We start from the raw sequence: 12,625 nt of genomic DNA, 5'->3' as shown, positions 1-12,625 counted from the left end.
TTCTTTCCCTTTGACAAAATCCCTTGATCTGATCAAACCTTAGTAGACTGATATTGTTGATACTTCATCACTTTGTTTTACCACAAAGTAGACTAGGGCTGTCACGATTCCTCAATTAAAGTTTAGACCTTGTTTTAAAAATCTTTGATTGCAATTTACCCATGTTGAGTTAATGGATCCATGAACAGCATTATTAGTTTTCTAAGGCCGCACAATGTATTGAAACCATTTAAAAACCATAGCATATAGTGCTATTGTGAATTCGCAAAGGCAGCGATTCAATTAAATAAATATATGCACTGCAGATTTAACATATATGTGCTTTATTTACATGCTTGTAGGTTATGTGCGTCTCAGAGTGGCTGTGTTCACAGTAAACGCTGCTCCACATGAACTGTTATCATTTACATGCGTGGAGCATGTCTCAAACTCCATCTCTGCATATGCTGTGCAAATGGGTTGCTTATAACATTCATCTGGGAATGCAGTGTGCGCCATTTCATCAGATTTGTAAGGTAAATTATTTATACGCCTGTGAACTGTTCATTTCGATTTCAAAATAAAAGTTTAAACTCTCGCTCTGAGTTTGCATGTTTTGATTGTCAACATATTCATGTTCAAGAGATTACGGTGGCTTTAGCATTTCTATCGTAAAGAAGTGGCCAAATATTAAAGATTAAGTAAACATTTGAATAAAATATTGTTTGGCCAATATTAAACAAGGATTTGATCTGTTGTAAAGTGGACACCCTCTGCAGGCATTTGATGATTGTTTATATTATGTATATTATATATTTAAACAGTGTTGTTCTATAAAACCATATGATTACTTGCTTTTGATACATTATTTGAACCAAATATTATTGCCTCATTGTTATTATGTATGTATTTTAAGGCTTAGGTCTTTGCTTAGGTCTATTTTTATTACCACAAAAAATATCCGATTACTCGATCATTTGTCATAATAATCAACCGATTACTCGATTACCAAAATAATCATTAATGACAGCCCTAAAGTAGACATGCACTTTTCAGAAATGTGAATTGTATTTAATATTGTTTGGGGTCAAGTGGATCCCAGAAAAAGCATTAATTAAGCATTTAATATTAAAAATATACATAACCTATTATTCTAACGTTAATCTAATGTTCCCAGAATGTTAGTTATTCTAATATGAGCATTTTATAATGATTTCTGAAGACTCATGTGACACTGAAGTATTATATTCAGTATTAAGTATATTTATTTTTAAGTATAGAATATTCAGTATTATATTCAGTGTGTGTGTGTGTGTGTGTATATATATATATTACCCAGTTAACAATTTTGGTTCCCAGAACATTTTCATGGTTTTGTTTGTTTAGCCAGGAAAGTTTTTTAACATTCCCAGAACTTTATTCTAACGTTAATCTAACGTCCCAGAATGTTAGTTTTTGGTTTGTATAACGTTATTCTAACGTTAATCTAATGTTCTCATAACATTATTATAACGTTTCCAGAACATTAGTTTTTGGTTCCCAGAACGTTATTTTTCATGGTTTTGTTTAGTTAGCCAAGAAAGTTTTTTGACGATCCCAGAACGTTATTCTAACGTTAATCTAACGTTCCCAGAACATTAGTTTTTGGTTTGTATAACGTTATTCTAACGTTAATCTAATGTTCTCATAATGTTATTATAACGTTTCCAGAACGTTAGTTTTTAGTTCCCAGAATGATACTTTTCATGGTTTTGTTTGGTTAACCAGGAAAGATTTTTAATGTTCCCAAAACGTTATTCTAACGTTAATCTAACGTACTCCGAATGTTCGTTTTTGGTTTGTATAATGTTATTCTAACGTTAATCTAATGTTCTCATAACATTATTATAACGTTTCCAGAACGTTTATTGTTCCCAGAATGTTATTCTAACATTAATCTAATGTTCCCAGAACATTAGTTTTTGGTTTGTATAACGTTATTCTAACGTTCTAACGTTATTATAACGTTTCCAGAATGTTAGTTTCTTGTTCCCAGAACATTATTTTTATGGATTTGTTTGGTTAGCAAGAAAAGTTTGGTTTTTAGTTCCCAGAAGGTGCCCATACAGATCCATTTTCCATGCCGCTTCTCAGTATCATAAAAAACCATATCTTGTTTTTATCTATTGTTTAATTAGTGCTGTCAAAATTAGAGTGCTAACGTGTGGGTTTAATTTTTTCAGTTAACGCGTTAAAAATATTTAACGCAATTAATGCAGCATCCGTTTTTTCCGTCATAATTTGGATAACGTTACACTGCGATCACGCTCTTACTCACGCAAATGCTTTTAAACCATTCAAGTGCCACAAGACTAACGAGAACGCTCTGTCTGTGAATGCAGTGTCTGTGTGACAGAAGCCCTATTTGGAAAGACACGCGCCAGTATCGAGTTCTCTTCCGCGCTTGAACAAATACTAACACAGAATTTGCCAAAATGTCAGTTTTGTCGAGTATCATCATAAGAGCAGTCTTAATTGAGTACAAATAGTTGTGAGAAAATGAAATGCGCATCAGATCCGCATCATGTTCGGCAGCTCTTAAAGTCACAGCAGTCTAAAAAAACAGTTGCTGTGATGTCGGTCATTAATGTTAATCAAAAAACAAAGGTAACAGAGAAAACTGTAGCTTTAATAAGGATTAATATATCTAATTTATAATTTATTCAGTGAAGACTGTAATGTGCTTGATAACTTTATTCAATTTCTGTGTATTTCCTACCTGTTAGACAAAGGTAAATATGACATTTATTATAATGGGTTTATGTAAAGATTGTTTTAAGTTCACTTAAATTAAAAGTTGTTATTTTTTAAAGTCTAATAAATGTTGTAATTAATAGCTTTTAGTTATACTGTAATGATGAATGTCTATAATTAATGTTTAAAAAAAAAAAATCAATTTCATAGAGACATCAGTACCAGTATTAGTATCAGTGATACTGGCCTTCTTTCATAAAAATATGCCATTAAACCAATATATTTAAAATATACTGTCTTTAAGTTGTTTCTACATTAATTTGGAGAGTAACTGTGAAATTATTACAATATAAAAATATTAAAAACTCCAATGTTTTTAATCGTGGTTAATCGCAATTAATTACAGATAAAATGTGAGATTAATTTTTTTTAATCGATTGACAGCACTAATATATTTATATTTAAGTATATTCATTAAGTAAAATTTTCCATACTATTAAAACAGTCTTAAGGTCTGAGAACAGAACATAAGGCTTAATATTGCCAGGTTCCCGTCTGCTTCACTCACTGGACCTCTCTGAGGATGTTCTGTAAAACTGGTTAGCTGTAGAGTGGCCTGCAATCTGTCTCTGTACTAGCTGTTCACTCTCAGCATGTTCATCGTTCCTTAAATGCATTCAACGCATTCAGAGAATCGACAGTTTCTTTTTTCCAGGAAGACATTTTAACTTCAAACAACTGCAGTAATAAAGACCAGATCTCTCGTTATCCCTAATGAGGGTGTTTAGCAACACATTAAGACATTTTCACATCAGTTCATCACTCTGTCCTGATAAATTGGATGTTATTGAGTTAATTGAGCTGATGTTTGTGTAAATATGCAAACATGAAAATCTCATAATCGCTCTTAAGAGCTGAAGATTGGATCACCGCATGTGAATCTCTCATAAACACCTTAAAAGCAAAACAACCTGACACTTTTACCTCAGCACTGAAGCACTGCCTGATATGGATCTTGTTGAAAACCATGCATAATGTATGACAAGGGAGCCAAACAGAAACAAAATATGGAAAAATGAGCTTGAATGTGTGTGTTTTTTTATTTGTGAAAGAATGTGTGTGTGTTTCTTACCGTTAGCTCCAGTGATTGGTTGAGTCCATTTCGTTTGCTGTGCAGGAAGGCGCTAGAGCTGCCACCCTTGGAAATTCTCATTCGGGCCAGTCGGGCTTTCTGTCAATACATAAACACACAGAGGAAGTTACAACTCCGTCTACCAGTGCTTTTCCATCACAAAGGTCTGAGTCTCAATCTGATCTCTGTTGAAAGAGCAATTCAGATCAAAGCACTTTAAGAAACAAAATGGATTTTCACATAGATTGCTGACCGACATGAGATGATGAAAAACTACTGAACCAATCCGAACGACCCTGACAGCTACGCAGTGAAAATGTGCACAGATCAGGGAATAAGAAAGCGGTTGCTTGTGCGCACTACAAAGCATAAAAGAATGATAATTTAGAGAAACGCAGCTGTGTAATGCTTAATTACAGTAAATGTCTTGTGTAATGCTGAATTACGGTTAGCGCAGCTGTGTAACGATAAATGATAGAGCAGCGGTTCACATTCCCTCAGTCTATGTCGTTTTTTATAGGCACAGCATGGATGATGGGTGAAAACCAGCAGTCGAATCCTCTGTGGAACATCAAATTTTAATATTTACAATGAATGAGAGTATTTTAATCTTCTCAGATCCAGAGGCATCAAATGATCTGATTTGTGCTCTCATTCTCTCATAATCTCATAGAAAACTGATTCTCTCTCATATTTCAGTTCCTTTAAGATTTAATAAGCTTTATTGACATGATAAAAAGAGTTTACATTTGCAAAGCATTAATAAACATTATGTATACACTAGATTTTTATATTTTCTTGAACATGTTAGGGCATCGTGGGTGGTCGTCAGGGTGTTGCTATGTGAGTGGTTTTTAGTGTACTGCTTTGCAGTTGCTAGAGTAATGTGGTTTCTTGAGTGTTGCTAGGTTACTTAAATACTCTTTTAACTTGGACTATTGAGTCTATTTCATTCTGGTACGAATGGCTTGTGTCCCTCCTTTTTTTTTTCTCTATCTGCATTGTATTCCACTACAGCAATCTCTGGAAGTCTTTGTCCATATTAGACATTTCCTGGAATGTCATAAGTTTTATTACTCCTATGAGTCTCACTTGTGGACTTTCTACTCGAGGGCGCCCTCCGGAGCATATAAATTACATGTGAGAGTTTAGCGTTCCATAATGCTCACATCGCCTTATTTTCTGTAAAAATAGAAAAAATACTGATCTCTAAAGATTTTTGAAGTAAACAAGTTCAGACTAGTCGACTAGTTGGTTGCAAAATGTCAGTTTAAACATTTATTGAATTAGTTGTTGCGCACATCACTAATATTCATTTTAAATATTACGTTTATCGCCAATAGTATATTGCGACACCCCTAATTAACACGATAATGATATTTCTTTTTTTAAATATCACAATTATTGTCAATGCTGGTATATATCGTGGCACCCCTAAATGAGTGTTTGTATGTGTGTGTTTGTTTTTAAATTATTGAAGAGGAACAAATTGTGTCTCAATTGCATCAGAGACCTTGCCGAGATCAAACCGGTATTCTGATGTTCATTAATTTCTCACACACACTTGAACACAGATTGAAAGAACATACACCATCATTAAAATCCTCACACACAAACACACACACAAGTCCCTGTGGGTGAGTGGAGTGCTAACTCTGCTCTTTTCACAGGAGATTGCCATCACATAATGGAATCAGTTTGGGCCCCTGAGACGGTTTGTGTTTCCAACAAATGCTGCAACAATTTTCAGCTATCGTGGAAAAAAAAAAGAGAAACATTTTTCCTGGGAATCTGCCCCTGCAGAACATGAGATGGGGAATGGCCGCAGTAATGACGAGGTTCTTTATCAATGTGACACAGAATATCGCTGCTGAGAACAGTTGTTCAGGACTCGGCTGACTCTTAGCACACTGTGCTGAGATCAGATACATTGAACAAAGCAGCAAATTTACAGATTACATTTCAGTTATACACATACAGTTTTGTAAAGCCCACTGTGACACAATTTATGGCAGTGGTGACTGGCGAGGCCAGAAGACCTCTGTTATTTGCCGATCTCTAATTTCGCCCTGAATATTATGATGCGAAGTCCTTTATGAGGCAAATTTGTGGTCCGTGACCCATTTCAATTCACTGTAATCATCAAAGTGTTCCTATTTGAAATAATTATTAATTTTTCACACTATGTATTCAGCAGAAATATGATAATGTGCAATAAAATGCATAAAATGTTTTATTTCCAAGCTATTATTGTTCTGGTAGCTTTGATTGGGTGGACAAGACCTCAGTATGGGTAGATTATGGCCTTCCCTTGTGAAAAATAAGTACACGTTACTTTTTTGTAAGTATGTATTATGGAAATATACTTTAAAATAATATACTTAAATGCAAACTGAATGTAATGTTTTTAGTCACTTAATTCCATGTTAATTCATTGCAATTTAATGAAAATGTATTATAGTTTAGATTTATATTAAATGCAATTGGCTGAACTTTAGAGTTCTTTTTTTAAAAGGCTTAATTTTTTTGAGTGCACTTAAGTAAGATTTAATTACATCTTTATATATAATTTCATAATTACCTCTATTGTCTTTGAAATATGTTTAAAGTGTACTGCCAAATGTACTGGCAATCATTTATGGTAAACTAAAACATTGACCTTTCATTTCATTATTATTATTTTATCTGCAAACTACGGGGTTCCACACCCGTATTCGTTCATCTTCAGAACACAAATTAAGATATTTTTGATGAAATCTGAGAGGTATATGACTCCTCCATAGCAATTTAATTACCACTGTCAATGCCCAGAAACATACTAAAGACATCGTTAAAACAGTCGCCGTGACTACAGGGGTTCAACCTTAATTTTATGAAGCAACGAGAATACTTTTTGTGCGGAAAAACAAAACAAAAAAATAACAACTTTATTTAACAATCTCTTTTCTTCCCTGTCAGTCCTCTACACAGTTGATGTAGTAAGCACATTGCAGTGCTTCCATGTTCTACATCCGAACGCCGACTCAGTATTCATGTGGACTATTTTAACAATGTCTTTAGTACCTTTTGGGTCTTGACAGTGGTAATTAAATTGCTGTCTATGGAGGAGTCAGAGAGCCCTTGGATTTCATCAATAATATCTTAATTTGTGTTTCGAAGATGAACGAAGGTCTTACGAGTTTGGAACGACATGAGCGTGAGTAATTAATGACAGAATTTTCATTTTTGATTGAACTAACTCTTTAAGTGCACTTCTTATTCACAAGGAAGGTGACCCTGGGCAGTATACCTTCAGTCTCTACCCTGTAGCAGAATCAGCTAAGATTTTCATTGAAACACGTAGATGCCACTTTCAAAGTGGAGATTTCAAAATCATACACCACAGTCCACAGATTGTGATTGGATGGTTTGATCATGTGAGGGTTGAGATTATTTGGGTATGGAGAATAGGGATACCAATGTCACTACTGAACAATCCCTACTAATATTTGTAGTGATCACAGTTATATTAACACTGTAGCTATATTGTCTATAATAGAAGTATTGCATGTTTCTGGGTCACGTTTTCATTCGATCAGTCAAAGTATTTAATTCCCCATGTAAATGAAATTGTTACTATGATGCTGTCTAGATTGTGACATGCACAAGTTGTTTATGCTTGAAGCATTCGCTCTAGCGCAAACCACCAAAGACCGGTGCGCAGTGTGCTGAGAGGCGCTGTCTTCATTGCACTGTTGTCTGAAACGATGAGCAGCAATGCAGAGAATTAGCAGTAAGTGAGAAGGCTGCATTTGTTGAACTGTACTTCTCGCTTAAATTCAAGGCCCACCACTGGGCCAAGCATTTAATTAAGCACTTAAATTTTTTTGTTTTTGTACAGCCTGCATCCTCAAGATCAAATTACATTGAAAATTAAACTGCATTTATTTATTTATTTATTTTACAGGGAATACAATAAAAGAACTGTGTAAGAACCTGGATTTTATTTTAATAAAGTTTGGACAATTCCATTCATTATAGAAAAAGTAGTTAACAAATACTTAAAATAAAAGTCAGAGAAATTGGGTAAAACATTTACCTTAACACTTGTCAACCAAAATAGTATACGTTTGTACCATATCTTATCTACCCCTTTAGGTAGTACACTGTGCGATTTTTGATGATTGATGTTTGATGACCTCTCGGTAATTTTTAAATGTTTAAAAAATTTTGGCCCAATTTTGACCAGTGCATAGGCTGTCAACCAAAATCATCCACAACCATGTCACATAGGCTAGATCTATGAATATTATTATAGCTCAATGGCTGCAACCCTACAGTGTGTGCATACACGGACTCTATTGCTGCGTCCGAAATCGAATACTTCCCTTATATATAGTATGCAAAAAACAGTACGCCAGCACTGAGTAGTATTTCCGACTTCACAGTATTTGAAAAACAGTAGGTGAAAAATACCCGGATGACCTACTACTTCCGGTGAGATTCTGAAGTGCGCATTCGATGGACACTTTACTATCCCATGAGGCCATGGGAGAAGATTTGTGAATGGAGGTGAAGCGACGCAACTGACGCTGGTAGGTCACATGATAATGACAACATGGCAGATGTAGTACGTCCGGATTACATTCATACTGCACACACTCATACTATATAGAACGTACTTTTTCCACGAAGGTCGTGAAGTAAGTTTGAATTCAAATGTAGTACCTACTTAGTACGTAATTTTCGATGCACCATAGTTGTTTTTGTTGAAACCAAGTGCGCCACACAGGTGAAGCCAAAATGTTTTGATCGCCCCCAGGTGGCTGGATGCAGTATAGCTCATAAACCCCACCCTCTCCATGTAATATAATGGGACGCGAGACAAACTAAACAATCAAATTACACTTCAAACATTTTTTTTCCAAAGCGGGTTTCTGTCATTTTAAGTTGTTTTTATCACGGCGATGTAAGTTTAAGTGTTTTTTTTTAGTTAGTAGTTTGGTTTTAGTTAGTTATTTGATGCTATAAAAACGGGGGTTCAGGGTTGATAGCTGTGATTACACAGCTTCTCTGAGCGAACTAGTCACTGAGGCACCAACAAACTTTTTTCGGGATTGTCGGGAGGAGATTGAAACTTAAACTTTAATTTCTACATTTCCATAACTTTTTATTTCACACTGACGTAATAAGCTTGCGATTGATTCTGCGGAAGTGTGGACAGGGCTTTGATATCACGGCACCACTTCACGCTTTCACCACTTCACTACTGCGCAGGCGTTAACGCTTCTCGTTTAGTTTGAATTGGTGACATCATGCGTCGCAGAACTGAATTGTGGGTTCCATCGCGTCGCTTCACTCGCGTTGCAAGCGGCAGAAGTTGAAGATTTCTCAACTTTTCAAGCGCCAACGTAGGCGTCAGCCAATCAGATCGCCTTATGCAAACACTCTAGAGCAGTAGCTAGCCAATTGCGTTCATGCAACACTGGAAAGTAATGTGATTGGCTGTTATCACCATAATGATCGCGTCAACACAAGCTTCAGACACGCGTCAAGCGTTAAGGCCGACGCCCCGTGTGAATGCAGCATAAGTGTTTCGAAATTTCAATGGTTCACCACTGGGGGGCGTGACTTTGGCAGTTTGATACATGCTCTGAACCGCTGATTCGAAACAAAAGATTCATAATACTTTGAAGCTTCATGAAGCAGTGTTTTAAAATCGCCCATTACTAGATATTGTTGAGTGAAGTTGTTATTTTGTTTTTTTTTGGCGCACAAAGAGTATTTTCGTCGCTTCATAACATTAAGATTGAACTGTTTTAAATATGTCTTTAGTAGCTTTTTGGGCATTTGAAAGTGTTAATTATCTTGCTGGCAATAGAGGCCTCACTGAGCCATCGGATTTTATCGAAAACATCTTAATTTGTGTTCCGAAGATGAACAAAGGTCTTACGGGTGTGGAACGGCATGAGGGTGAGTAATTAATGACAGAATTTTAATTTTTTGGTGAACTAACCCTTTAAGGCCCCATTGGAATTTGCTAAGGCGTACTAGGCCTGTGGTTGAGAACCACTGCATTTTATAAACAAGAAGAACTCATGAGCTGTAAAATGTAATTTCACAGTGCCTGTGAAAACATGCTACATCTGTTTAGTTAATTTTATAATGAGCCTACGTTGTCTGGGTGACACAGAGAATGATACCTCGATCTACAACTGCACGACCTGAACAAATCTGTTAATCTGTGAGTCAGTTCAGTGACGTACATACCGACATCCTTTTGCTTTACTGTAGTTTCTACAGCTGTGAAACAAGAACATTCACAGAAATGGAAGCTCAGGAAGCTTAAGTGGATTATATATGTCAATTAAATAAAATCTTTCTACTTTCAGTGTTTGCTGTAGTTCAGTCCACAACAAAGAGCAGATACGAGTTGTATGTCAGTGCTGTGAATACAATTTTGAAAAGAAAAAAAAATACAATGCTAAAGTGTTGTGAGAGGGTTGTTATGTGGTTGCTAAAGGGGGTTTAGAGTATTTTGTAGACTTTTCTTAAGCAGTTGCTAGGTTGTTGGCTCCAAATATGCATTGGGATCCTTTTTTTTTTTTTTTTTTTTTATAAATAGAAATGTCTATGGGACTAAGAGCACTTCTCCTTAACAAGCTGTATGATTTTTCTGTAGCATAAACGGAGCATGACGAGTTACATGTCAATTAAAGCTTAATATTTAGAGTGGAAATACTTGCTTTTGTACAAAACCTTGCCTTAGCATGCACCACTAAGTAAAGATGTCAAAACGAATCACAGATCATGTTCATAATTGCATTGTGTGTGTGTGTGTGTAAAGCAAGTGCTGAATTAATAATAAGTCATTAACATTCACTGAATAGCACAGCTAAGTTCTGTTCTCAGAACTAATGAATCAGCCCAATTACTGGACCAACTTTGATCAAAACTCTGACTCTTGAACTAACTTTGAACAAAACTCAGACCTCTGGATCAGCTATGTGAGTGTAAGCATAATGAGATGGAGTGATCAGTTATGAATGAATGTCTAGGAAACGGTCTGTTCTCTTTAACTCTCTGGCTATGCATATTTGCATTAGTTATTAATAAGGTGTATGTAGCTTTCTGTAGTCACTGAAAAAAAACTGCAGCATGTTCGTGAGTTGAGACACAATGAGCCACTGGAAGATGAAATTAGCATATAAAATTTGAAGCTTTCCGCACTTTGATCAAAGTTTCATTAAGCTGATGCTCACTTCGATGGTTCTGCATCAAACCCAGCTGTCATGTCTGCAATGTTCTTAATGCAGAGTCTTCTGAAAAGCCCTGGAGTGCTCTAGAAGTGAGCCAAAGCCCTTGAGATAAACAAATCTCATCAGGGTAGTACAGACTAGAGGTATTCTCTGGGTCTGAGCTGTATTGACCCGAATCATACTTAAACCCCATGTGCATAAACTCATTTTAAAAAAAGATAAACTCGACTCGAGACAAACCCCATAAAATTAGACCCGAATTCTTTTCTAACCCGACTGGGCAAGAATGTAAAAAGCAACAGTCCGTGCACGCCCGTGGCAAACGGGGACTTTTTCAACAGCGTATGACAGACCAAAATCAGGGACGACAAATAGCCTTAGAAAGATTTTTTGTTTAACTTAAAAAAGTAAGTTACATGATTGCCTTAAAATTTTGAGTTCATTGAAATTAAAAATTTGAGTTACAATACAATGAAGGCGATTGGTTTAATCAACAGAAACTCAAAACATTATGTTATTTGAACCACATTAATAATTTAAGTTGATTTGACAAAAGAAAAAATGTTGTGATAAAAAAATCATGAAAATAATTTTTTACAGTGTACCTTATTTGTGAATGAAATGTATTCTCCGATCCTTCTTTGTAACATTTATGTTAGCTATGTTTTTAACCCATGTTAGCCAACAACTAACATCGCCAGTTCCGTCGTTACTAACATAGTCGTTACTAACATGTTTCCCGAAACCATAGTTCAAACGAACATTCACAAACTACATCGCAAACTTGTGTGGTTTGAACGACAGCTCTCGAGCTGTGGTTAGAAGCATAGTTTCTTGTTTTTTATGACGTGAGCTTAATAAATTGTTATCCTGAGCAAAATAAGCAAGCTGACATTAAGTACAATGAATATCTTTTATTTTGAATATATACAAATGTCATTTACATATTTTAGTTTGTCAAGAGATTTAAAGCACCGTTTTTGAAGAGTGCGCATGTGCGTACGTGCTCTAGTACGTAAGAATGAGCCTATGATTGAATCCGTAAATAAAGCAAAATAACTGTGAAAAATGAGAATTAGTCCGCAGATGCCATATCCATAATTTATAGCAAAAAATCTAGCATTAATTCGATCTCAAACTGATTCATTTAAAGGTGACCTATTATGCCCCATTTTACAAGATGTAAAATTATTCTCTGATGTCCCCAGAGTGTGTATGTGAACTTTTAGCTCAAAATATGTTAAAATTGGCACTTTTTGGGGTTGAGCAAAAACGCGCCGTTTCAGTGTGTGCCCTTTAAATGCAAATGAGCTGCTGCGCTCGGCCTAAGAGGGCGGAGCTTCAAGAGCTGATTCTCTGGTGTCAGGATTCACTATAATGTCAGAAACTGTGAATATATGCTTCATGGAGATAGAACAGGTATAGTTTAGATCAATTACGGTTATAACTTATATTGTCTTCTTCCACTATATTAGTACAAGTCTGTTGTACCGGACCCCGTCCGAATGATGGCCAAAACTTTACAGATGAGTTTTATGATGTT

General features: G+C 35.7%; 1 protein-coding gene across 3 annotated transcripts in view; it reads right to left on the bottom strand.

Annotated features, from left to right (window-relative positions):
- Positions 1–12,625, bottom strand: part of kcnd3 (potassium voltage-gated channel, Shal-related subfamily, member 3) — a 115,233-nt gene that overhangs the window by 10,232 nt on the left and 92,376 nt on the right. For all 3 annotated transcript variants that reach the window (XM_051904123.1, XM_051904125.1, XM_051904122.1), the window contains exon 4: positions 3,845–3,943. In XM_051904123.1, the coding sequence (XP_051760083.1) occupies positions 3,845–3,943 (99 nt within the window). The remainder of the gene's footprint in view (positions 1–3,844; positions 3,944–12,625) is intronic.

Source organism: Ctenopharyngodon idella, chromosome 8, assembly GCF_019924925.1.
Source record: "Ctenopharyngodon idella isolate HZGC_01 chromosome 8, HZGC01, whole genome shotgun sequence".
In the NCBI taxonomy this organism is placed as follows: Eukaryota; Metazoa; Chordata; class Actinopteri; order Cypriniformes; family Xenocyprididae; genus Ctenopharyngodon; species Ctenopharyngodon idella.
This window is presented reverse-complemented; position numbering and strand designations above follow the sequence as displayed.